Below are 22,428 nucleotides of genomic sequence, written 5' to 3' on the forward strand. Positions count from 1 at the left end.
AGCATGCCATTTACGAGGGGGTCCCATAGAAACATACAATATAATACAACAGATACAATACAAGTATATAAAGTACATCGTACATTCATACACAGATCACCACCCACCTATCAACCACCACCACACCATCTGCTGTTAAACAACAGAAGAAAGAAGGGCATTATGTCCCTACAGGTACAGTCAATTTAGAAGCATAAACAAGTTTAATCAAGATGTGAATGTCCTTCTGAAGCACAAGCAACAGAAGGATGAACTGGAGCTAAGGCATAGATGCCAGAAACGTGTGTGTGCAGTACTGTAGGCCTACTCAAGAACACATTTTGCCAGCACTCAACATGTGTGTGCAGTACTGTATACTTAAGTCAAACATTATCTCTCCTTTATACTTGCGTATTTGTTTTTGTGGAAGTTCATCTGAATTCAACTCCACTGACTCTACTGTCATTGCAAAACATTCACATAAACACACAAAGCTGGGCATAGGAGGGGCTAGCGGCCCTCAAAAATAACTACATTTTCGGGTGGGTTGGGTTGCCGATTTCAGCAAATCGATAGCGAGTACCCATTTATCAGCTTGAATTGTATAGTGTTCCAGTGTCAGATTTGTCTGCTCATTTTCTTTGTGTCATCACTTCTAATTTCACTTGTTTATACATTTTCTGTGTATCAAACAGCGGGAGAGACCGCGGCACCCCTGTCACTGAAAAAAAACAAAAAACTTTTAGTAACAGAGCAATACTAAGGCAGTGGTTCCCAGACTTCAAGTCAAACATTATCTCTCCTTTATACTTGCGTATTTGTTTTTGTGGAAGTTCATCTGAATTCAACTCCACTGACTCTGCATTACCCTCCCGGCACCGAAACTTAAAAGCAAAGTACTCCAGTACATAGAGTATCTATTGACTCAAGTACTGGGTCTGAGTACTTGGTTCACCAGCACTGCATCCATGTTGGTAAACAAGAAACCTGTGTATAATGATGATACTGAACGTTGCTGACTGTGTTCAGCATGAAGCCATGGTCACAGCTCTGTACTGTATGCAATAATGTTACTGTACGTTGCTATGCAGTGGTGGAAAGTAACTACCAGTAATTACATTTACTTAAGTACTGTACTTCAGTAAAAATTTGAGGTACTTTTACTTTACTGTAATATTTCCAATTTTCAGTACTTTTACTTCTACTCTACTACTACTACTACTACTACATTTCAGAGGCAAAAATTGTAGTTTTACTCCACTACAATTTTTTGAAAACTAGTACCGGTACTACAGTACAGGTTACTTTGTAGATTTTGATTGTTACCACTTCAGCCATATATACATTTTGGCCATTTGAAGATTTCTACACATTTGAAAACTGCATAATGAGCACTTTTGGCACTTACCGGAGTAGTTCTATATTGCAGTATATTGCTACTTTTACTTAAGTAAAAACTTTGAGTACTTTTTCCACCACTGTGCTGTTTCTATGTTGATCAGAATCAACATGAAGCCATGGTCACGGCTCTGGCGGAGGTAGAGAGGAAGCAGGAAGCCATGGCATCCGGGAAGCTGACGGGATCCCAGGACGCAGGTGCTGCTTTTCACTGCTGCTTTTCACTGTTTCACTGACTTGCAACGATTAACCCATTTAAGGCCCATTCTACAAATGCCCTCTAAATCAGGGGTTCTCACACTTTCAAGATTTTTCAAAAATGTTCTAAAATAGCAGATGTATAAGCTTGCTGTATGAGCAGAATATACAGTATAAGCTTGTGTATCTGCTAGTTTTGAAAACCACTGTTCTAAACCAATGTTCTAATTCTTAAGAGTTTTCTGAAAAACTGTGTGTGTGTTGAATAACTCGTTGTGTTTCCTAGGTCGCTTTGAAGCGGCACTCGGACAGAACCGCGAGGTGCTGCGTGAGATGTTGACCAAACAGCGCAGCGAGAAGGACAACATCGAGTACATGCACCGGTCAGTCCGTCAGTCAGTCAGTCCACAGTACATGCACCAGTCAGTCCGTCAGTCAGTCCGTCAGTCAGTCAGTCAGTCAGTCAGTCCGTCCGTCCGTCCGTCCGTCAGTCAGTCAGTCAGTCAGTCAGTCAGTCAGTCAGTCAGTCAGTCCGTCAGTCAGTCAGTCAGTCCACACAATGACAGTGATTCCCATCAGTGTTTGCTGCAGAGAGCTGGGGAGACTCCTGTTGATGAACAAACTGGTGGGGGTCCGGGAACCCTAGGGGGTCCTCCGAGATACTGCAGGGGGGAGTAATCTTTGTGTCATAGGAACTTCATTATTATTTTTGATTTGATTTGATTTTTGATTAAGGATCCCCATTAGCTGGGGCCATAGCAACCAGCTATAGTCTTCCTGGGTGGTATTAACCACTTGATAGTGGTATTAAACACTTGAACCCTCGCATACATTTTCTGGGGGGGAACATTAGCAGAAAATAGCAGATCTACAACGCGTCGTGAGCTTGTAATTTAGATTGGCTTTTTCGGAGAGGTTTGACGGAACAAGGAAAAAAAGAGCAGACCCTAAGGTCACTGAGCCGAGGGTTTCAAGTCGTTTTAACAGTAACCTGAATCCAATTATGCAGCGGGGGTCCCTGCTTCATCTCTCACTCAGTTAAGGGGTCCATGGACTGGAAAACATTGAAGACCACTGCTCTATAGCAACAATTACCGTACTATCAGAATATAGACCTTTAACCTTTCAACAATACGCATTTTAACTGCTTTAAATCAACACTCTAGATTCAGCTGTGTGTAAAGATGCCACCACCCCTCCTCTCCTAAATAGAATTGTTGTATTTGTGCAGCCAGTGTACAGGTCAGTCATTCATTCATTAACTGCAGTGTTTGTCTCTGGGCAGGATCGTGCGGGACTCCTTTCAGCAGGGCCAGCTGAGGCTCCAGCTCGAGTCCCTGGCGTCGAGGCAGAGGAGGCTGTCCCGCGCCATCAAGAAGCAGAACAACCTGAGAGTACGGCTCGTGGCGTGGAAGGTCACGAACGCATCCACCACCCCCACAGCGGGCATGCGGGCGCACGCTCCCACCACCTCCAACCCCACAGCGGGCATACAGTGGGTACACGCTCCCACACCTTCCACCTGCATCGCTGGCATACAGCGGGCACGCGCTCCCTCCACCTTCACAGCTGGCATACAGCAGGCACACGCTCCCTCCACCTCCACAGCTGGCATACAGCAGGCACACGCTCCCTCCACCTCCACAGCTGGCTTACAGTGGGCACGTGCTCCCTCTACCTCACCCTCCACAGCTATGCGAGCTGTGGCAGCCATACCTGCGACCTCGCCGGTCTGCATCACATCAGGGCCACTCTGCGCTCCGTCCAAGAGCACCGCGGACGAGCCTCAGAACAACTCGACAACGCTAATCACCGCAGGTCCTGTCTCATCGTTGTCCACCGCCCTTCCTCCGGTCAGAAAAGCCCAGCAGGCTCAGCCTCTCTCGCCTGCACACGCCGCGGCCTCTGCCCTTCAGAAAAACAACTCCTGGTCGTTTCCTGTGCCGCCGCCTCCCCCCACTTTAGCACCACTCCAACAGGGGAAGTTTCCAACGCCTGTGAAAATAGATGTGAGTGTTGTCGCACCAGGAAGTGCCTCCGGCCATGGCACCGCAGATAAGAGCGAGACATCATGCCGTGGTGGCACTTTCTCTCCATCAGGAAACACAGCGACGTCCGGCTCCACGACGGGCAGACAGCAGCTGAACGCTCCCTCCTCCAGCTCCCCTCCCTCCTCCAGCCCCCCTCCCTCTCCCTCACAGGAGAGGGAGAAGCACGGCGGCACTCAGAGCAGTGGAAGTATGAATCCCAGCCAGACGGGGTTACCTGTGAGCGAGGAACCCGCCGTCACATCCGGGTCACTAGTCTCCACACCATCCAAGACCACGTCAGACACGCTTCAGACCAACTTGACTCTGTTGCCTGTGGTTACACCACGCCCGTTAATCTCTCCACGTTCCGTCTCATCGTCATCCCGTACACCTCAGGCCGTAAGGGCCGTGCAGTTTCAGCCTCCCTGTACGGCTTCGCCTGCACTCGCCGCCTCTGCCCTTCGAAAGGTGGTGGTGGTCCCATTTAAGTCACTGACCACTCCATCGCCCGGCGCCACCCCAACGGCCCCGGTTCAGCCTCTCTCTGCTACACCCTCGCCTGCAATTATAACAACCGCCCAGGTTCAGCCTCTCTCTGCTACACCCTCGCCTGCAATTATAACAACCGCCCAGGTTCAGCGTCCATGCACACCCTCACCGGCAGCACAAATCACCGCCCCCTCTGCCCTTCAAAACAACAGCAAGCCAAATGTCCGTGTCCCCCAAAAGAAGAAGTCAAAATCTTTCGTAGTGGGATCTTCCCAAGGACACGCATTGGCCGGCATGCCCGACGAGCTCTTCCGGCTCATCCTCAAACAAAAGCAACTGGTCCCGCCGCCTATGGACAGCCATGTCCAGCAGCTCCCCAAGGTGAGACATGGGTCCTGTTCATTTTGACTCCAACATCTAGATTTAGTTTAGTCATAGTCTTTTGAATAAAATGTAATTTAGTTTTAGTCATGTTTTAGTCATCTGAACACTGAATAATATTAGTTTTTGGTCTAGTTTTAGTTTAGTAAATATTTGAAAAGATATGCCAGGGACCCCCATAAGAGATTTCTTACGGCTCTAACAGTGATTCTCAACCCGTTTAATTTCAAGGACCCCCAGTTTTACATGCATTAGTCTACGGACCCCCATTGAATGGCATTTCTATCTCTGGGACCCTCAATTTATATTGTAAAATCAATGTTAATTTAACTCTGAGAGTGTACAAATGGACCTGTTAGGGTCTCTGAGTTACAGACCCATAAGGGTCCATTTGGTTCCTAAGTATCATTTACCTGGGGACCCCCTGGAAATCCCTCAAGGACCCCTGGGGGTCCCCGGACCCCACTTTAAGAACCACTGATGTAGAGACTGTTGCCAGCAGGCGGGAGACGAGGCTCAACGTAGCTCTATGAATTATTGAGCGTTCACTGCAGAGCTCTGCAACACCCCCCCCCCCCCCCCCCCCCCCCACAGCCCGGTGTGTCAGTTCCAAGGCGTGTGTGCACGCGCATGGTTGTGTGCGTGCGTGCGTGCGTGCGTGCGTGCGCGTTTGACTACTTTGATATTTTATTCACTACTTGAATATGTTTTAAACTTGTTACTTTTTACGTCATTACATTTGTTTATTTCACAGCTCACGTTACTTTGTAGGTTTAGATCATTACAAAAGAACATTAACTCATAATATAATATGGGTTAAGCTACACAGAACCACATGAGAGCTAACTGCAACATTAAAACGATTAACACATAAATGCATTACTAACCAATATGATTGTGATTATGGGCCGAGTAGGCCTATTTCTTATGTTTGTATTTACGTTTATTTTTGACGCCAATACTTGCTTTTTTCTTTGTTTTGGCAGGCTGCTGAACAACAACCGCCATCTGTGGTCAGCACAGCATCTCCAACGCCCCGCGACTGTCCCCAAAAACCACCAGAGCCACACGCCTGTCCCCAAAAACCACCAGAGCCACGCGACTGTCCCCAAAAACCACCAGAGCCACGCGACTGTCCCCAAAAACCACCAGAGCCACGCGACTGTCCCCAAAAACCACCAGAGCCACGCGACTGTCCCCAAAAACCACCAGAGCCACACGCCTGTCCCCAAAAACCACCAGAGCCACGCGACTGTCCCCAAAAACCACCAGAGCCACACGCCTGTCCCCCAAATCCACCGGAACCAGAACCACGCGACTGTGCCCAAGATACAACAGCCAGAGGTGGAAGAAAGCACTTTTATTAATTGCTAACCCCATTTTGACCTGAGATCAGATTCTAAAAATGTCTTCTACATCCTGACAGTTTTCTGAAAAAGCTATGTTTCTATGTCAGTCGTTCTTCGATTTTTCAAAGATAGCAGATCTACAAGCTCGTAGCGCGCCACTCGGTGGCGCGCTATGAGCTTACAAATGCATTGGCATCAAACTGTACTTAAAAGTACCAAAAGGAATGTCCAATTCCGCTCGTTTTCTATTATTTCAGTTTCACAAGCTCACAACCCGTCGTTGTGAGCTTGCAGATCGGCTGTTTTTCAAATAGCAAAAGAATACCGTATATAGGGCTTAAGTGGGTAATGCATGTTTTGTAATAATAATCAAAAATTTAAAGTTTTCAAATAATTGTAGTGGAGTAAAAAGTAAAATTATTGGAAATTGGAAATACTCCAGTAAAGTAAAGTAAAGTAAAAGAAAAAAATAAAATTAATCTGAATTGTACTTAAAGGGGAATACCACACATTTTCAACATTGAACTGTCATTAATATAACTGTGGAAATATTGTTATTGTTGTGTGGAAATATATTAAAAATATATATCCGTTTAGCCTAGAACTGGAGGTATATTCATGACATAGTTCAATGTTGAAAATGAGTGGTATTCCCCTTTGAGTAAATGTACTGGGGCATACTCGAGTAAATAACTGTACTGTTACTTTCCACCACTGCCAACAGCTGTTCCACCTGAATATCCAACGGCCCACGAGGATCCCACGCCACGTGTCCCGCGTCCTCAGCAGCCCGCCCAGCCGTCCAGCACTAAACCAAGTATGTCTTTAACACTTTTGGTCAGGTCTTGTGTGTTGGCACTCTTCACAGGTCCAAAATGACCGAACTGAACCCTAATTAGTCTCTCGAGACACACTGTTGGTGTACGCAGTTTTCAAATGCTTCCACCTAAACCATTGGTCGCCAACAAACATTTTGCAAGGACCACCCTAGCTGGGAGAAAGATGTAGCAGGGACCAGCACAGACTCTAAAGCGGATGTGCGGCATCCCCCCCGCTTTCATTTTGTCTTTGGCAGTCGTGTAAATTTTCATGAACAGAAATGACGAACGATGATAGCCTCCGGTTACAGTTACAGACCCTACGTAGCATTCAAAGCTTTTGAATTTTGTAAAAACCCAACTCTAAATGGACCCGTGATCCAAGATCCAATTAGTTCCGACGTAATTTTTTAAATGATGGACCTGTTAGGATGACAGAGCCAAATCGTAGGTTGCAACCAAAAGGTGTATGTATTCACCATTGAACATACAAAACAGGACAAGCACATCATCTCTGCTGTCAGGAAGAAACCACCTAACTCCAAACTCAGGAAAAAATCTAAAACCTCAAAAATGGAGTTAGGGGTTTCCTCCCGACTGCAACGATATGTACCTCTGCCTTTTTATGCTCAGCTGGAGGAGCCAGCCTGGACTATACTTTTTTTTGTATCCTTTATTTACCCAGGGTAGTAGCTGAGCACAAGTGCTCATTTTCAGCAACACCCTGCGCACACGCACGCACGCACACACACACACACACACACACACACACACACACACACACACACACACACACACACACACACACACACACACACACTAAAACCTGGGAGCTGACCAGTATAACCACAGTCTTATACTGTTGGCCACTAAGCAGCTCCAGGGGGAGCAGTTGGGGGTTCAGTGCCTTGCTCAAGGGCACTTCAGCAGTGTTGGGTGAGTGATGACAATCACTTCCCCACCCAGATTTTTCCTGCCCATCCGGGGAATCGAACCGGCAACCTTTTGGCAACAAGGGCGCTCCTCTAACCCTTAGGCCATCGCTGCCCCCAAATTCAATGGGCCCTATTATAAATCACAATAAATGCATAAATATCCACAAGTATATTAAAAGTCTCCATGAACTACTACACAAATATGAACTATCCATCCATAAATCCATCTTCAACCGCTTTATCCGTAGTCGGTCGCGGGGGCAACAGCTTCACCAGAGAGCTCCAGACTTCTCTCTCCAGAGCAATATTATAGTAACATCCTCCTGGGGGATCCCGAGGCGTTCCAAGGCCAGTGTGGAGATGTAATCCCTCCATCTGGTCTTTTGTCTGCCCGGGGTTCTCTTCCCAGTGGGATGTGCATCACCACCCTAGGGAGACGCTCGCGAGGCATCCTAACCAAATGCCCAAACCACCTAAGCTGGCTTCTTTCCAAGCAAAGAAGCAGCAACTTACAAATATTAAAGATGGAGTGCCATGGTTTTTTTCCACCCTAAAACATGATCATCAGGTATAATTATAATATAAGGAGGAAGAACTTTTTCCAAAAAGTGTACAGAATTTGTTAAAATCATGCTTTTATGTGGACACGCCCACCAGTTCATTAAGTATGCCTGGTTTGCCTGGTGGGTGGTGATGGGTGGTGATCCACCTGAACTGAAGCCGCACCCACAGCTGTAGTTGTATGATAAAGGGGGATTAACTACAATACCTTTAACCTACAACATAAATTAGCAATACTGTACAAATGCACATCACCCCCCCCCCCCCCCTCTTGATCAGGGTCTTCTCGGATCCACTCAGGTATTTACAGATAACAATAACCAGACCTAGTGCGGGACCCGAGCGGTAATAGAATCTGAGCCGACCTGAGTGACCACCATGATAAAACATATGGACCCCAACCCGCACGGGTCTCCTGTACCGTCGGGTATGTCAGACCTCCATCATGCTGTGTCCGTCAACACATATAGAAACGATGGTCTTAAATTAGCGCAGAGGACAGCTTGTGTGTGCGCTGGAGCGTGGCTTTCATGCACTTGAATAATTCATTGTCCTTCCCCAGTATAGTACACAGTACAGTACAGTACAGCATACATCTGCCCACATAGAGTGGTGTTGTGAACAGGTTGTGATGCAAGAAGCTAGAAACAATCTGTGATGTAAAGCCTAGAGGTGAACGGGTCCAAGGACTGTCCTCCAACAAAACGCATTCGTAGCGCAGTTATTCTCAAACCTTTTCATGTCGAGGACCAACCAAATTGATATATATTTGACCGCAGACCCCCATCTGAAAATGTTTACATTTATGTTTAAAAACAAACAAAAAAATACATTCCAAATGGAGGGTATGCACGTGACATCTGACATTATCATCATACCCGGCCGGAAGTTATGCGGGAACGCCTACTGGGTGGCAAAAAAAACACTTTCTGGCCTTGACAGCCTATACATCCAAACAAACAGAAAAGTCCTATCATTAAACAACGTTAAACAACAAAGGTTTTTCAAAGACGCACACGTTCACGCACAAAGTGATGCTTGTAGATCTGCTATTTTTGAATAGCCAACATATAAAATATGGATAAAGTAGTTAAAATTGTTGTGATGCTGTTTTAACTAATTGACCGTCCCGGACGTCACTTTGAGAACCAAAGTCTTATGGTGTGTTCAGACGGGCAAATTAAACGAGGCAGAAAACGCATCACAGCATCATTTGCGGCAGCTTCACGCATCATAGCTGCAATGAACAGTAGACTGCATCGTTTCATCTGCCCGTGTGAACACAACATTAGCAGACTAAAGGTACTAGCGGCCAGGGACGTGGTGGACCCATAATTCAGCCCGGGAAGTGGAGTTGCGGAGGCCCTCTAGGCGCGCGGCCTGCTTAGAGGGCCTCCGCCTATGGTCCGCCTATGGTTTTATTAATACAAAAAAAAAACGGCTGGCCCAGACCGGCCTGGACTGGACCGGCCGTTCGGGAGTTGTCCCGAATTTCCCAATGGCCAGCACGTCCCTGCTAGCGGCATGGCGGCCACCCCGGCACGGTCATCCATCCCTTCAGGACGATGAAACACCTCGGCCTCACCTCTGGGTTTAATCATCCTGTCGGGAGTTATTTCTCCACAACGACCGGAGCTGTGACAATACACACCAAAACACATGGAACACATATTTTAGTAGCTTTTTTTCTCTCTCTCAAATGGTCTATTAAATAGACCATTTGAGATGGATATAGAGTACAAGTGAGTTTTCAGACGTGATTTAAACACAGGAAAGGTTTGAGAAGCTGTACATGAGGTGGAAGTTCATTCCACAGTGTGGGTGCTACAACGGAAAATGACCTATCCCCCCTGGGTTTTCACGATTTTTCTAAAATAGCAGATCTACAAGCTGCTATTGATCTACAAGCACTATGAGCTTGTAGATCTGCCATTTTTCCACAGCTAAAGTTTCAAATGATGGTTAGAGTGGTTAAAAGCCTATATGTTGTTATGCCCCCACATAGCCCACGCCCAGTCGGACACCCATCCACTGCTCTGTAGCAATTTTCCCACTGCCGTGCGAGGCTTTGGAATTCCCCGAAAATAAACAAAACAACGTAACTACCGAAACAAAGCCTGCTAGACCTTGGTAAAAGTCTATTCTCAAAGCTGGGAAGTGTCTCAGTTCCCCAGCTTCTCTCTAAAATGCAAGTTGTGCCATTTTAATAAAGCAATGTTTACCAAGGTCTAGCAGGCTTTGTTTCGGTGAGTAGTTACGTTGTTTTGTTTATTTTCTGGGAATTCTAAAGCCTCGCATGGCAGTGGGAAAATTACTACAGCGCAGTGGATGGGTGTCCGACAGGGTGTCAGTGAGAAACTCGCTGACGCACTGGACCAGGGCTATAGTCCCCACTCCGCACAGTGTCCTACTACGATCCAAGGCACCCTCTGCACCCTCTGATGAACATCACCCACATCCGCCTATGGTTAAAAGCCTATATGTTGTTATATCCCCACAGTGTCCTACTACGATCCAAGGCACCCTCTGAACCCTCTGATGAAAGTCACCCACGTCCGCCTGATCCAGGACGACGAGTGGGTGCCCAACCACATCATGGACCGCTACTGGGAGAAGCTCCTCAACAGTGACGACTGGGGGACCTGGGAGAACTTCATCGTTCCTTAGCCTGTTCCTGTTGCATGCTGTTGGCCACACAAAGCTCTGGGGGACCTGGGAGGACTTCATCGTTCCTCAGCCTGTTCCTGTTGCATGTTGTTGGCCACACAAAGCTCTGGGGGACCTGGGAGGACTTCATCGTTCCTTAGCCTGTTCATGTTGCATGCTGTTGGCCACACAAAGCTCTGGGGGACCTGGGAGGACTTCATCGTTCCTTAGCCTGTTCCTGTTGCATGTTGTTGGCCACACAAAGCTCTGGGGGACCTGGGAGGACTTCATCGTTCTTTAGCCTGTTCCTGTTGTATGTTGTTGGCCACGCTTATAATATAGCAAAGCTCTGGGGTATCAGGTACGGTCACCCCTAAACCAACTCGCCCTCGATTTTTCCGCCGACCTCACACCGACCGCTCGGTCCGACGGTTCTTATATTCTTTATTTTGTTTTACTGAGAATAAGGTTAGAAATAAGTTTTGGGTTAGGCATAGTTTTACTGGGGTTAAGTTTAGGTATAGGGTTAGGTTTAGGCATAGTTTTACTGAGGTTAAGGTTAGGAATAAGGTTAGGATTAAACATTTAAGCATAATTTACTTGGGAATACCAGGCCGCGCAATTCCGCCGGCTGTACGCCCGGGGCGAGTTGGTAAAGGGGCGAGTCGTTGGTATTCAGCTCTGGGCCCTGTACTGTACTTGTTTGTTTTTGGCCGATCGATGCCTATATGTCGCAGACCACAAAATAGCCGATCTATTATAAGCCCACAACGCGTCGCTGTGAGCTCGCAGATGGGCTTTGTGTGAGAGATTTAGGTTAAAAGGGGGAAAAAAAGGTTTATTTGAATGTATTTATTAAGTTAAAGCACTGCCGTTGTACGAGATAGCCTATTAATATAGTAAGAAATGCCCCTTTTAAGTTTTTGTTTGGGGTGTTACGTTTTTACAGGTTTGAATTGTTGTTTTCTATTATTTATTAACATATTTTTTGTTTAAAAAGAAGAAGAAGAAGTTGTTAAAGAAGAAGTTGTTAAAAATAAAAAGAATTTCAAGAACTTCTCCATTGTTATAATGAATGTGATCTAGCCTAATGATTAGTAACGCTACTTGGCCTACTTACTACTAGCAAACTCATTGTATGATGCGATAGACATTATTTCCGCAGTCCATTTGGTTCCATTTATCTACAGACTGAGTCATAAGGGTCCGTTTGATTCCCTATGTACATCCTCAGAGTTAAATTGACACTAAAAGCACTAAAGTAGCCACAAACCATTTGCATACTAGTAGTACTACTGGACAATGTAGGCAATGTGGCCAAAAAAAGTTGAATTTCCATTGTTATAATGAATGTGTTGTAGCCCAATGATTAGTAGGCCACTAGGCCTACTACCGTACTAATAAAACTCCTCATGATGAAATTAAATACATAGACAAACTGTAGAGTGTAGACCTTACCGCCCACCCAGAGCACACAGGAGAGGGAGCAAAGTTACAACAAAATTGGTCACCCATTGAAATCTGTGCCGGCAGAGGTCGCTGTGGCTCAGTGCTGGATTTGTTTCAGTGAAAACTGAAAAGTATGGGAAAACGAGATCAGATTTCATGATTTATCGTCGCGTCACATTACATTATGACTCATCCTATATCAACAAGTAGAGATACATCTCAGGTATATTGATAATTTGCCATTAAAGTACTTTTGATAATGTCAGTCAGCCTACATTTCTATAAAGAAATATTGAAATTAAAAAGGAAAAGACGTGTGTGACCTCAGTGGCTCTCAAAGTGGGGTCTGTCTGCGGACCCGCTGGGTGTCCTTGAAAGGGTTCCACTTCAGGTTGTCCCCAGCAAAATAAATATAAAAAATAGTCCCTCCCATCTACAAGCTCACATTCAACAGGTAGCAATGTGAACGTTATGTGGATGTGGATCTCTGCTAGTTTAAAAAAAAATCCATTTCTTGAAAAAGAAATCTTCCTTAATGGGGTGAGTTATTGGTTTATGGGGTGAGTGGCTAGTGGTCCGGGGGTTTCAGACCTGTGTGGTCACGGCCACACAGCCAACTCAAGGTACGGCCACGGAGCCGACTTGGGGACCCAACGCAGCTCCTCCAAGGAAAACAAACAAATGAACGGAGCTGAACGTGAATCCCCCCCACCGCCCACCCCTTTTTTCCCCTCACTGTATATGTTTCTTTTCCCTTTTTACCTCCTTTATGATGAATTACTGTTCTGTCCTTTGTCTATATAGAAGTGTCTATTTGTACGTCTCTAAATGTTTTTGATGAATTGAACATTGTGGACCCTATTGGAAACAAGTGTAATGGTTAATTGGGTCGTCCACTCACAGTTAACAGCCTTTGTATTGAGTTTGTGCTTGAAATGTACTGTAATTCTGTTAATACAATTTTCAATCAAAACTAGTGAAAAGCATAGTTTCCCCATGCTTTTCACTGATAACAGTGGAATAGGTTATAAAGAAAGAAAACAAGAAAATAATTGATCTTTTCATCCCAGAAAGTGTGGCACGCATCTGGTACTGACAGCAGCGAATGCACACACGATATTCTAAAGGGAAACAATTATGTGTGTAACTGCGGGTGAAGTGGGCGGGGGAAAAACGGAGTGTGCGTTTCCATCAGTGTTGCCATGTCCGCTTATTGTAAGCGCCTTTGGGCTTGTTTTTATGTGATTGAATGATTGATTGATTGATTCACAGTATGAATGGGTACTTTGGGTAGCCTATATTTGGTAGGGGGGGGGGGGGGTCAGTTTCTAAAGTGTAGTTGCCTTGTTTCCTATAATGTTTAAAGTATAAACCAGTGGTTCATAGACATTTTCATGTTATAGGCTAATAGGCTATACATTTTATGTGTAGCCTATTGCACTTTTAATTCATAATCACAGGGAGTGCTACATGCCTGGTTAAAACATAAATAAAAGCAGACAGTGTTTAGAAATGTCTAGCAAGCACCACAATTTAATGATATTGCTGACAGTATAGTTACACAACAATTTTACACGAAAAGGGTAAAAAAAAAAGGAAAAAAGGATGTTAGGCCTGTTTTAAAATAATGCATTTGTATTTGTTTCACAAATTTCCCCTCTTTTTTTGGCGTTTGTGCTTGGAGATCTGCTATTTTACAGCCTACATGCTTTAAGTTTGGCATTTATAGAGTTATTTTGGGTTCCATCGTGTTCATTGACCATGCCACCACCAGGCACCATAGCGTACTTATTTCTCTCGCAACATCTGGCAACACCTGTTTCCAGCCATGAGATCCATCCGTTCCGTGCGTGAGGATTCTTCTTCTGACCAGACAGACGTCCACACTCAGAGCATCCGCACCGCACCGCGCACTGCACAGCGCGGCTCACGCACATGCATCCCCACCGCACAGCACCGCACCTCCCCGCAGCACACTCATGACTACAGCAGCTTCTCCACCAAGCTGGTAAAATCTTCATCGCAACCTTTTATATACTCTTCAAAGACTAACACGTTGTATTTCAGCATGATTTTTTGTGATTCCTTTTTTATTTCGTCTAAAAGTTGTCATTAAACTAAAAGGACACATTTATATTGTAATTTAAACAACCTAATGAAGTTTAGAATCTTTGTTTTTGATGTGTAGAATGAGTGAAGTCTTACTGATACACATCATCTGATGAGTTCAGTTAATATATCAAGACAAATAGAGTTTGAGTTTGGTATTTAACCGTTTTCTCGCAAAAAACAGACAAAAAGCATGTCTTTACGTTCCTATAGGCGACTTTGTTGGGACTGGAAAACCTTTTGATGGCACTTGTCAGAATCCCACAGACAGTTTTAGAGTGCAAGGTAAGTTTTTGTTTCTTTTCTTGTTTGCCCCCTTTCTCCCCCCAAATGTTGCACACAGAGGTCTCTTTTACTGCGCCGTAGTGCTGGACAAACTAAGTCCATGGAAACTTTATATACTCCAGTCCTGGTCAAATATTACTGAAAGTGAAACGTGAGCCACCGGAGTGCTTGCTATTAGACATGTCTCCATGTTCTAGGTACGACTTACAATACAAAGTCCACTTGGTTCCATAATTCTACACTATACAGACCCATAAGGGTCCATTTGATGCCTTATACTGTATATATTTCCATCCTCAGAGTTAAATTAACACTCAGGGTTTGACTGTGTATCCAAATATTTGCAGTCTTAAAAAATAAATGAGTTGTCCTATATTATACCACACTTTGCATACTCATAGACAGTGAGGCAGTGTTGCCAACCAAATGAATTGCAGTACTGCACTAAGTGCTATTTATTTGTTTGTTGAATACCGAAATGGACCAGATTTTTTTATCAGTGCCTTTTTTACTATTTTGAAAAACATTTTAAAGCCGATCTATATACATTGACAGCTTGTGGATCGGCTATTTGAACTATTCAAAATGTTTTTCAAAATAGGGAAAAAAAAGGAAAAAAAAGGCAAATATGTTTAGGGATAATAAGGCCCAAATGGCTCCCCTATGGTTTTAGGACCCCTAGTAGGGTCGCAGGAGGGTGACAGTGGGGTCACAACTGAAGAAAAGAAAAGAAAAGAAAAGGGAAGTTTAATGTAGGCCTATGTTTTATTTGTATTTTCTATTATTAAGATTCTGGCATCAGCTATTGGCTATATGCCATATGCTTCTATTTACAAATACAGAATCTTTCCATAGCTTTTATACTAATGGCTTTAACGGCGTTGCATGTTGCAAGGAGTTGCATGTTGCAACATGTTGTAAGGAGTTGCATGTTGCAACATGTTGCAAGGAGTTGCATGTTGCAACATGTTGTAAGGAGTTGCATGTTGCAACATGTTGCAAGGAGTTGCATGTTGCAACATGTTGTAAGGAGTTGCATGTTGCAACATGTTGCAAGGAGTTGCATGTTGCAACATTTTGCAAGGAGTTGCACCTGAAATCATTGTATAGACTGGTATGTAGACATAGGTGTAAACTGGCTTTAACGGCGGGGCTCCACTGCAGCCGTCCGCGTCGTGTCCCTGACTCCCCGTTACCCTTTTTAATCAATGAAGGGTGCTCCACTGCCGGCATTGCACTGCGTTCACACCACTGTCCAGATGGTCCGGTCATGTATAAAATATATACAATATGATTACATGTAATTGCATTGTGTAATTAAATGTATTTATGGCTTAATTGGTTGAATGCTTGATTCTGATTGGAATCACACACACACAATTTGATTTACAACTAAATGTTGCTCTCAAGAATGTTTTTGAAAACATTTGAAGCGAGAAAAAGATAGATACTAGATAGATCTTCTATTTTCAAAGCATTTTTATACATTTGGAAACTTGTGAGATGGGACATTTTGCATAATGAGTAGGCCTACTTTAAATCAAATTAGTGTGCATACACATTGTAGAAGCCATCCTCACTGTTTTGTTTGTATATTATTATTATCATGATTGTTGTATTATTTATTATTTAACATTATTTGGTATTAGTTCGATAGATTATTGGATTATTAAGGCCTATTCATAGTCTGGATTTTCGGTGGTGAGGTGACCACCACCGGAGCTGAAATAACGTTGAGTGGTGGTGAGTAAAAACAGAGAGAAGGGCTGGAGCGGTGGCGGTGGTTTGCTCTTCACCGCGGCTCATGACGTCATGTTGTAGTTCGGTGGTCACCTAACCACCGAAAATCCAGACTATGTATGAGCCTTTAGATTATCTGATTGACACCAAGGGCACGCCCTCCCACCCCCCAGGCCCAATGTTTGATAGAGAGAGCATACGTATAGGCCTGGGTGATTGAGCAACGGCATGCACCTGGGTGGACAAAAGTGTTTTACCGGCACCATGAGAATGCCACAGGGTACTGAAACTGTTTGTTTTGTAAATGCACTTTAATGGTTCAGTAAATATGCAAACAAAAAACGAATTCAACCTGTGGACAATGATCTTTTGCCTGCGTACAGCCATAGTCTGGGTGGGTGCATCAGTGGGTTTTGTTGACTTTGTAGAAATGTTTGGAACCAACAAAAGGTTCACAAATGAATGGGAGAGATAGCAACTTGTCCAGATCACAAATAACGTAGCCTGAACTGTTGTATGCATGTCATTTGAAAAGCAACTGTATTTTTCCAAATCCTTTCTATTAATTTTATACCGTGGCTCCGACATGCGTTGCAGGTTAAGACATGTTTGGCCGGGTAAAACTCACCCGTGGCTTCCACGTGCGGTTAGGGTTAGGTTAGGTTGGGGGTAGAGTGTCGGACTATTGCGGACTACTACTACTGTTAGTACGTCGGACCAAAGATATGTACCACCCGCTCTTGGAGCCGGTTGGGTGACTAGGCTAGCCGTTTTCATGGGTTGTTGTTTCATTTCGTTTTTTCCTCTTCTCTCCCTCCTTGCAGAATGAAAATACGATGCGGGTCCTTCCATAAATTCCGACACAAGTGCTTCCTGTTTTCCCTGTCGCTGCTGGTGGTGTGCCTGCTCAAGCTGGTGTACATCAAGGTGATTAGAATAGATTTGATGCATTTAGCACAAATGTAAAGACAATACGAAAAGAAATGTACACAAAATATAAAAAGTAAAGTGCCAGGACAGGAGGAGGCGAGGCGCCCAAAGGGCTTACACGAGGCCTCTACCGACAACGTCATAAAAAACATTAATAGAACATGATTTGTAAACAACAAAATACGAATACATAGAATTTACAATATTGGAGTTTAAAAATACAAATCTACAACATAACTGAAATACCTGATTATCCATGACAAGATTACTGATAATAATAAAAAGGCAGTGCTCACACGGTCGCAACAGATTGCTGTATGCTTGTTGTATACAAAGGGTGTGACACAGCTTGCCCCAATGCATTTCCAATGGGAGTCACATGGTTTGACACAGCATTTGTGTTGTATGAGGGGGAGGGGCGCAGTCGAAACACAGCCGAAAGCCATACAGCTTGTAGTCCAAAATGTGGACTACAAACCATGTGACTTCCATTGGAAATGCATTGGGGTGGCCATGACACTCACAGCATTCATACAACAAGCATGCAGCAATGCTGCAAAGGTCTGAGTGAGGCCTAAGTAGATTCACACAAGTAGGCCTACTTAAGTAGGTATTTGTAGCCTACTTTACTCGAGTATTTCCAATTTCCAATACTTTACTTCTACTCCACTACCACTCTGGTCTAACTATTGTACTTTTACTCCACTACATTTATTTGAAATCTTTAGTTACTAGTTACTTTGTAGATTTGTATTGAACACATTACATTAACCACTTCAGCCCTGTATCCATTTCAGCCATTTGGAAATAGCCGATCTACAAGCTCACAATGCGTTTCCATGCGACTCATTGTGAGCTTGTAGATTTGCTAATCTCAAAAGATTTGTATACATTTGAAAACTTGAAACGGGACGAGCACTTTCTACTTTTGGTACTTTAAGTACATTTCGATGCCAATAACAAGTCCAACAACATTTGAGTATACTTTTTCCACCACTTGCTAAAAAGGTGACAGTGCGGAACAGCTTCTACATCGAGCCCTATGGCATCACAGCGAGTGGCGTGGGGGCCGCGTCCCGAGCCCAGGCCCACCGCTACAACAGCATCAACTGCACCGCTGTCTACCAGCTGGACCCCGTCGAGATCGGAAAGGCCCTGGAGATACGCAAGAAGGTAACTTTATACCAACGGTAAAGTACAAATCTGAGATCCCATAGGCCTCACTCACACGGTCGCAACAGATTGCTGTATGCTTGTTGTATACAAAGGGTGTGACACAGCTTGCCCCAATGCATTTCCAATGGGAGTCACATGGTTTGACACAACATTTGTGTTGTATGAGGGGGAGGGGCGCAGTCGAAACACAGCCGAAAGCCATACAACAGCTTGTAGTCCAAAATGTGGACTACAAACCATGTGACTTCCATTGGAAATGTATTGGGGCGGCCATGACACTCACAACATTCATACAACAAGCATGCATCAATGTTTTAAAGGTCTGAGTGAGGCCTTAGATTGGCCAAAATGGCAGGGAAGATCATGAGGGGGGGTGGGGGGGGGGGGGGTTACAAATCACCCGTGCTGCGGGTTACAAATCACCTGTGACTTCCTGTGAGGCTGTTAGATAAGGGTTAGGGTTTTGGATAGTGTTAGTAATGGAAGGTTGAACCCAATGCCATGCTACCAATCATGGGTATGTCTACACCTACGAGCTCCATACGTGGAAATATAATAGGATCAAGCACTCCTTTGTCCCTCTGTCAGTAAGAATACTCCTTAACGGAGTTCCTTGTAGAGGGCAGATGGGGTAGTGGTAAAAGGTTTTGAGGTGGTGCTAAGGTGCAGCTCTTATTTGCACTAGGTTGGCTTATGGGTGTTTTATTGATGTATTTATTATTTGTATGCTGAAGGGTGAAGTATAGGCCTAATGAGCTGTGCGAGTCACTGTGTACCTTATTGGTTTGTATTGTATTACAATGCATTGTATGCTGCGGGTCTGCGTGTCCAAGACTAACTTCTCCCCTGGGAGACAAACTAAACTAACCTTGAACCTTGAAGGCTCAAAGCAAAGGCTCAGCTTATGTAAATTAGATAGTGTACAGTATATGCATAGTTTCATTATATAGATATTCCACTGTTAGACGGTTGTTATGTTCTTAGCTTGCTTATGAATCTTGATGACTATTCCTTCCACGCGCTACGATCAACTGGGAAAACTCGCCCCTGTCAGGTGAAAAGAAGCGGCTTGGACTGCTCATGCATAGAAGGAAGCATGAGGTCAGTCTGTTGCTCTTCCGAGGTTGGCAGAGGGAGTGTAGCGCCCAGGATTAGATAATTGACACTGGGTGGAAAAATGGGTTACAAAATCGTGTTGTCTTGCTTTCTGTAAATCTCTCTCTGGATTAAGAGCTAAATGCCTAAATTGTTAAATTGAAGGTCATCGTGGACCTGGACGACGAGAGCGTGGTCTCGCTGACCTCCGACTGCCCGGCGTTCGTCAGGGCGCGAGGCTACGCCGACGTGTCGCCGTCGGAGGAGGAGCGCCGCTTCCCGCTGGCCTACTCGCTGGTGGTGCACAAGAACGCGCCCATGGTGGAGCGCATCCTGCGCGCCGTCTACGCGCCGCACAACCTCTACTGCGTGCACTACGACCGCAAGGCGGCGCCAGCGTTCGTGGCGGCCATGCAGAACCTGGCCCGCTGCTTCCCCAACCTGCGGATCGCCTCCAAGCTGGAGGCCGTGGAGTACGCCCACGTCAGCCGGCTCAACGCCGACCTCAACTGCCTCTGGGACCTGCTGGCGTCCGAGGTCAAGTGGAAGTATGTCATCAACCTCTGCGGGCAGGACTTCCCTCTCAGGTGAATCCGTTGTGTCGTGTTGTTACTGTTGTGTTATTGTTTTGTGAATAGACTAAGGTCTATAATGTTGCTCTTGTCTTTTGGAAAGCATTTTGGGTCAACTGCTGTTGTTTTTCAATGTGCTATATAAAAACATTTGACTTGACTTAACTAATTACTTAAAGGGATAGTTCAATTTTCTATCTATTACTCACCCCATGGAGACTTGAATTCATGGATATGCTTTAGTTTTCCTAGTGGTTCCCTATGGAGACACAAAGGAGACGATTTGTGTCTCCATAGGGAACCACTGCTGGTCATTCAATTATTGGCTTAGGGGTGTGAGTAATCGATAGAAAAAAGTAGCCTGATTATTATCAGACTGAAGTGTGAAGCTTCAACAGAGGCAGTCCATTCAGAGAGTGGGTGGATAAAATACAGTACAGTATTTAAGTACTTTACTTAGAGTAAATGCACTCAGTTACTTTACAACCGCTGTAACCATGGCGCGTTCCCCCGTCCCGTCCAATGTTGATTTTGACAGCAAATTTAGATTTTAGTCATAGTCTCTTGAATAGGTTTCTAGTCGACTAAATCTAATAGGGGCGCATAGTTGAAAGCGCATGGCCAGAAACTGAAACATTGCTTTTTATTGAACAATACGGAAGATACCGGTACTTATTCCCGCCCTAGCAGAATTGTAACATCCATGGCCCTGGGGTGAGCACTTTATATTTGTAATCGGAATATTTGTGTAGGCGTAAGGACTGTAAATGCCTAAAACACTTCAGTCCAGGCCAGGGCTACCATGAGTTCACAGCGCGTTGCGAGTTTGTATATTTTTTGTTTATGCTGGGGACCTGGGGTTCAAGTGGTTTATAGTCAGAGTATCCTTATCTCTTTATACTTTATTACAGCGTCATAGTATTAGTCGAGGTAATCAACACTGAGTTCCTCTCCCTGTCAGGTCCAACTTCGAGCTGGTGGCAGAGCTGAAGCGGCTCAACGGCAGCAGCATGCTGGAGTCCAGCCGGCCCAGCGAGCTGAAGAAACAGCGCTTCCGCTTCCGTCACGAGCTCCGCGACGTGCCGTACGAGTACCGCCGGCTGCCCGTCCGCACGGCGCACGCCAAGGAGGCTCCGCCGCACGGCATCGAGGTGTTCATCGGCAGCGCCTACTTCGTGCTGCCGCGCACGCTGGTGGAGCATGTGGCGCACAGCCCCGCCATACGGGACTTCCTGGCGTGGTCCGCCGACACGTACTCGCCCGACGAGCACTTCTGGGCCACGGTGGTGCGCGTGCCCGGCGTGCCGGGCGGAGTGGACCGCGCGCGGCCCGACATCACGGACCTGGCGAGCAAGACGCGCCTGGTCAAGTGGAACTACCTGGAGGGCCGGCTGTATCCGCCGTGCACCGGCGCGCACATGCGCAGTGTGTGCATCTACGGCGCCGCCGAGCTTCGCTGGCTGCTCAACTACGGCCACTGGTTCGCCAACAAGTTCGACCCCAAGGTGGACCCGGTGCTCATCAGGTGCCTGGAGGAGAAGCTGGAGGAGAAACGGCGGCACTGGGAACGCCTGCTGGAGGAGGGCTGAAGGCAGCAGGGGTCGACCTGGGCCGGGGAGAAGGTCTTGGTGATTAGTAGTTTTTGTTCCCTACCTATGTTGAATACACTTATTGTAAGTCGCTTTGGATAAAAGCGTCTGCTAAATGACTGTAATGTAATGTTGGGCCCTGTTTTCCCCTTAAGCCCAAACCACGCCGGTAGGGACTCCTTGGGACAAAACAGTTTTATGGTCAACCACATTGCAACTCAATGAGTTGCATCTCGTTATGAGATTTCTGTCTACTAACTCTGTCTCAAAGGAGGGCTGTGGACAGATCAGAAACCTGCCTACTTTGGAAATTTCAAACAAGATTTCAAACTTTTTTTTAAATATATTTTTAAATGCACAGAAAACAGCATCTATTTCAGCATGCTACGTTTCCAGAAAGAGAAAGGCTGTTGATTCTATCTGGAGTTCCCGTGGATAGGTAGGTTTCTGACCTGCCCACAGCCCAACAACGAACAACTGGTGTGATTTTGGCCTTATGGGGGTCCCTAGCATGAAAGCTTTTCAGATGGGGGTCCATGGCTAAATACATATCAATTTATGGGGTCCAAAAAGTTTGAGAACCGCCGTTCTATAGAAAGAAATGCCCGTTCCATGTTCTGGCCCTTCTTTAACCACTTAAACCCCAACATCCGCATTGTGGGGAAAGCCTTTGCAGAAAATAGAGCGACAAGCTCATCA

The 22,428-nt window shown here is 45.4% G+C and overlaps 2 protein-coding genes across 4 annotated transcripts in view; both read left to right on the plus strand.

Moving 5' to 3' along the window:
* Positions 1–11,724, plus strand: part of LOC306933792 (uncharacterized protein) — a 34,043-nt gene extending 22,319 nt beyond the window's left edge. For 2 of the 3 annotated variants that reach the window (XM_079516114.1, XM_079516115.1), the window contains exons 23-28: positions 1,482–1,575; positions 1,862–1,958; positions 2,861–4,475; positions 5,462–5,819; positions 6,549–6,641; positions 10,639–11,724. In XM_079516114.1, the coding sequence (XP_079372240.1) occupies positions 1,482–1,575; positions 1,862–1,958; positions 2,861–4,475; positions 5,462–5,819; positions 6,549–6,641; positions 10,639–10,805 (2,424 nt within the window). In that variant the 3' untranslated portion in view covers positions 10,806–11,724. The remainder of the gene's footprint in view (positions 1–1,481; positions 1,576–1,861; positions 1,959–2,860; positions 4,476–5,461; positions 5,820–6,548; positions 6,642–10,638) is intronic. The other variant, XM_079516116.1, reaches the window with a different exon arrangement.
* Positions 11,725–14,061: 2,337 nt separating this feature from the next.
* gcnt4a (glucosaminyl (N-acetyl) transferase 4a) lies at positions 14,062–21,729 on the plus strand (the record flags this gene model as incomplete). The annotated part of the gene is made up of 5 exons (XM_079516826.1): positions 14,062–14,241; positions 14,600–14,627; positions 18,262–18,470; positions 19,734–20,155; positions 21,102–21,729. The coding sequence occupies 5 exons, from the start codon at positions 14,062–14,064 to the stop codon at positions 21,727–21,729; spliced, it is 1,467 nt and encodes a 488-aa protein (XP_079372952.1).
* Positions 21,730–22,428: the final 699 nt, after the last annotated feature.

Source organism: Electrona antarctica (genome assembly GCF_951216825.1).
Source record: "Electrona antarctica genome assembly, chromosome: 12".
Taxonomy (NCBI): Eukaryota; Metazoa; Chordata; class Actinopteri; order Myctophiformes; family Myctophidae; genus Electrona; species Electrona antarctica.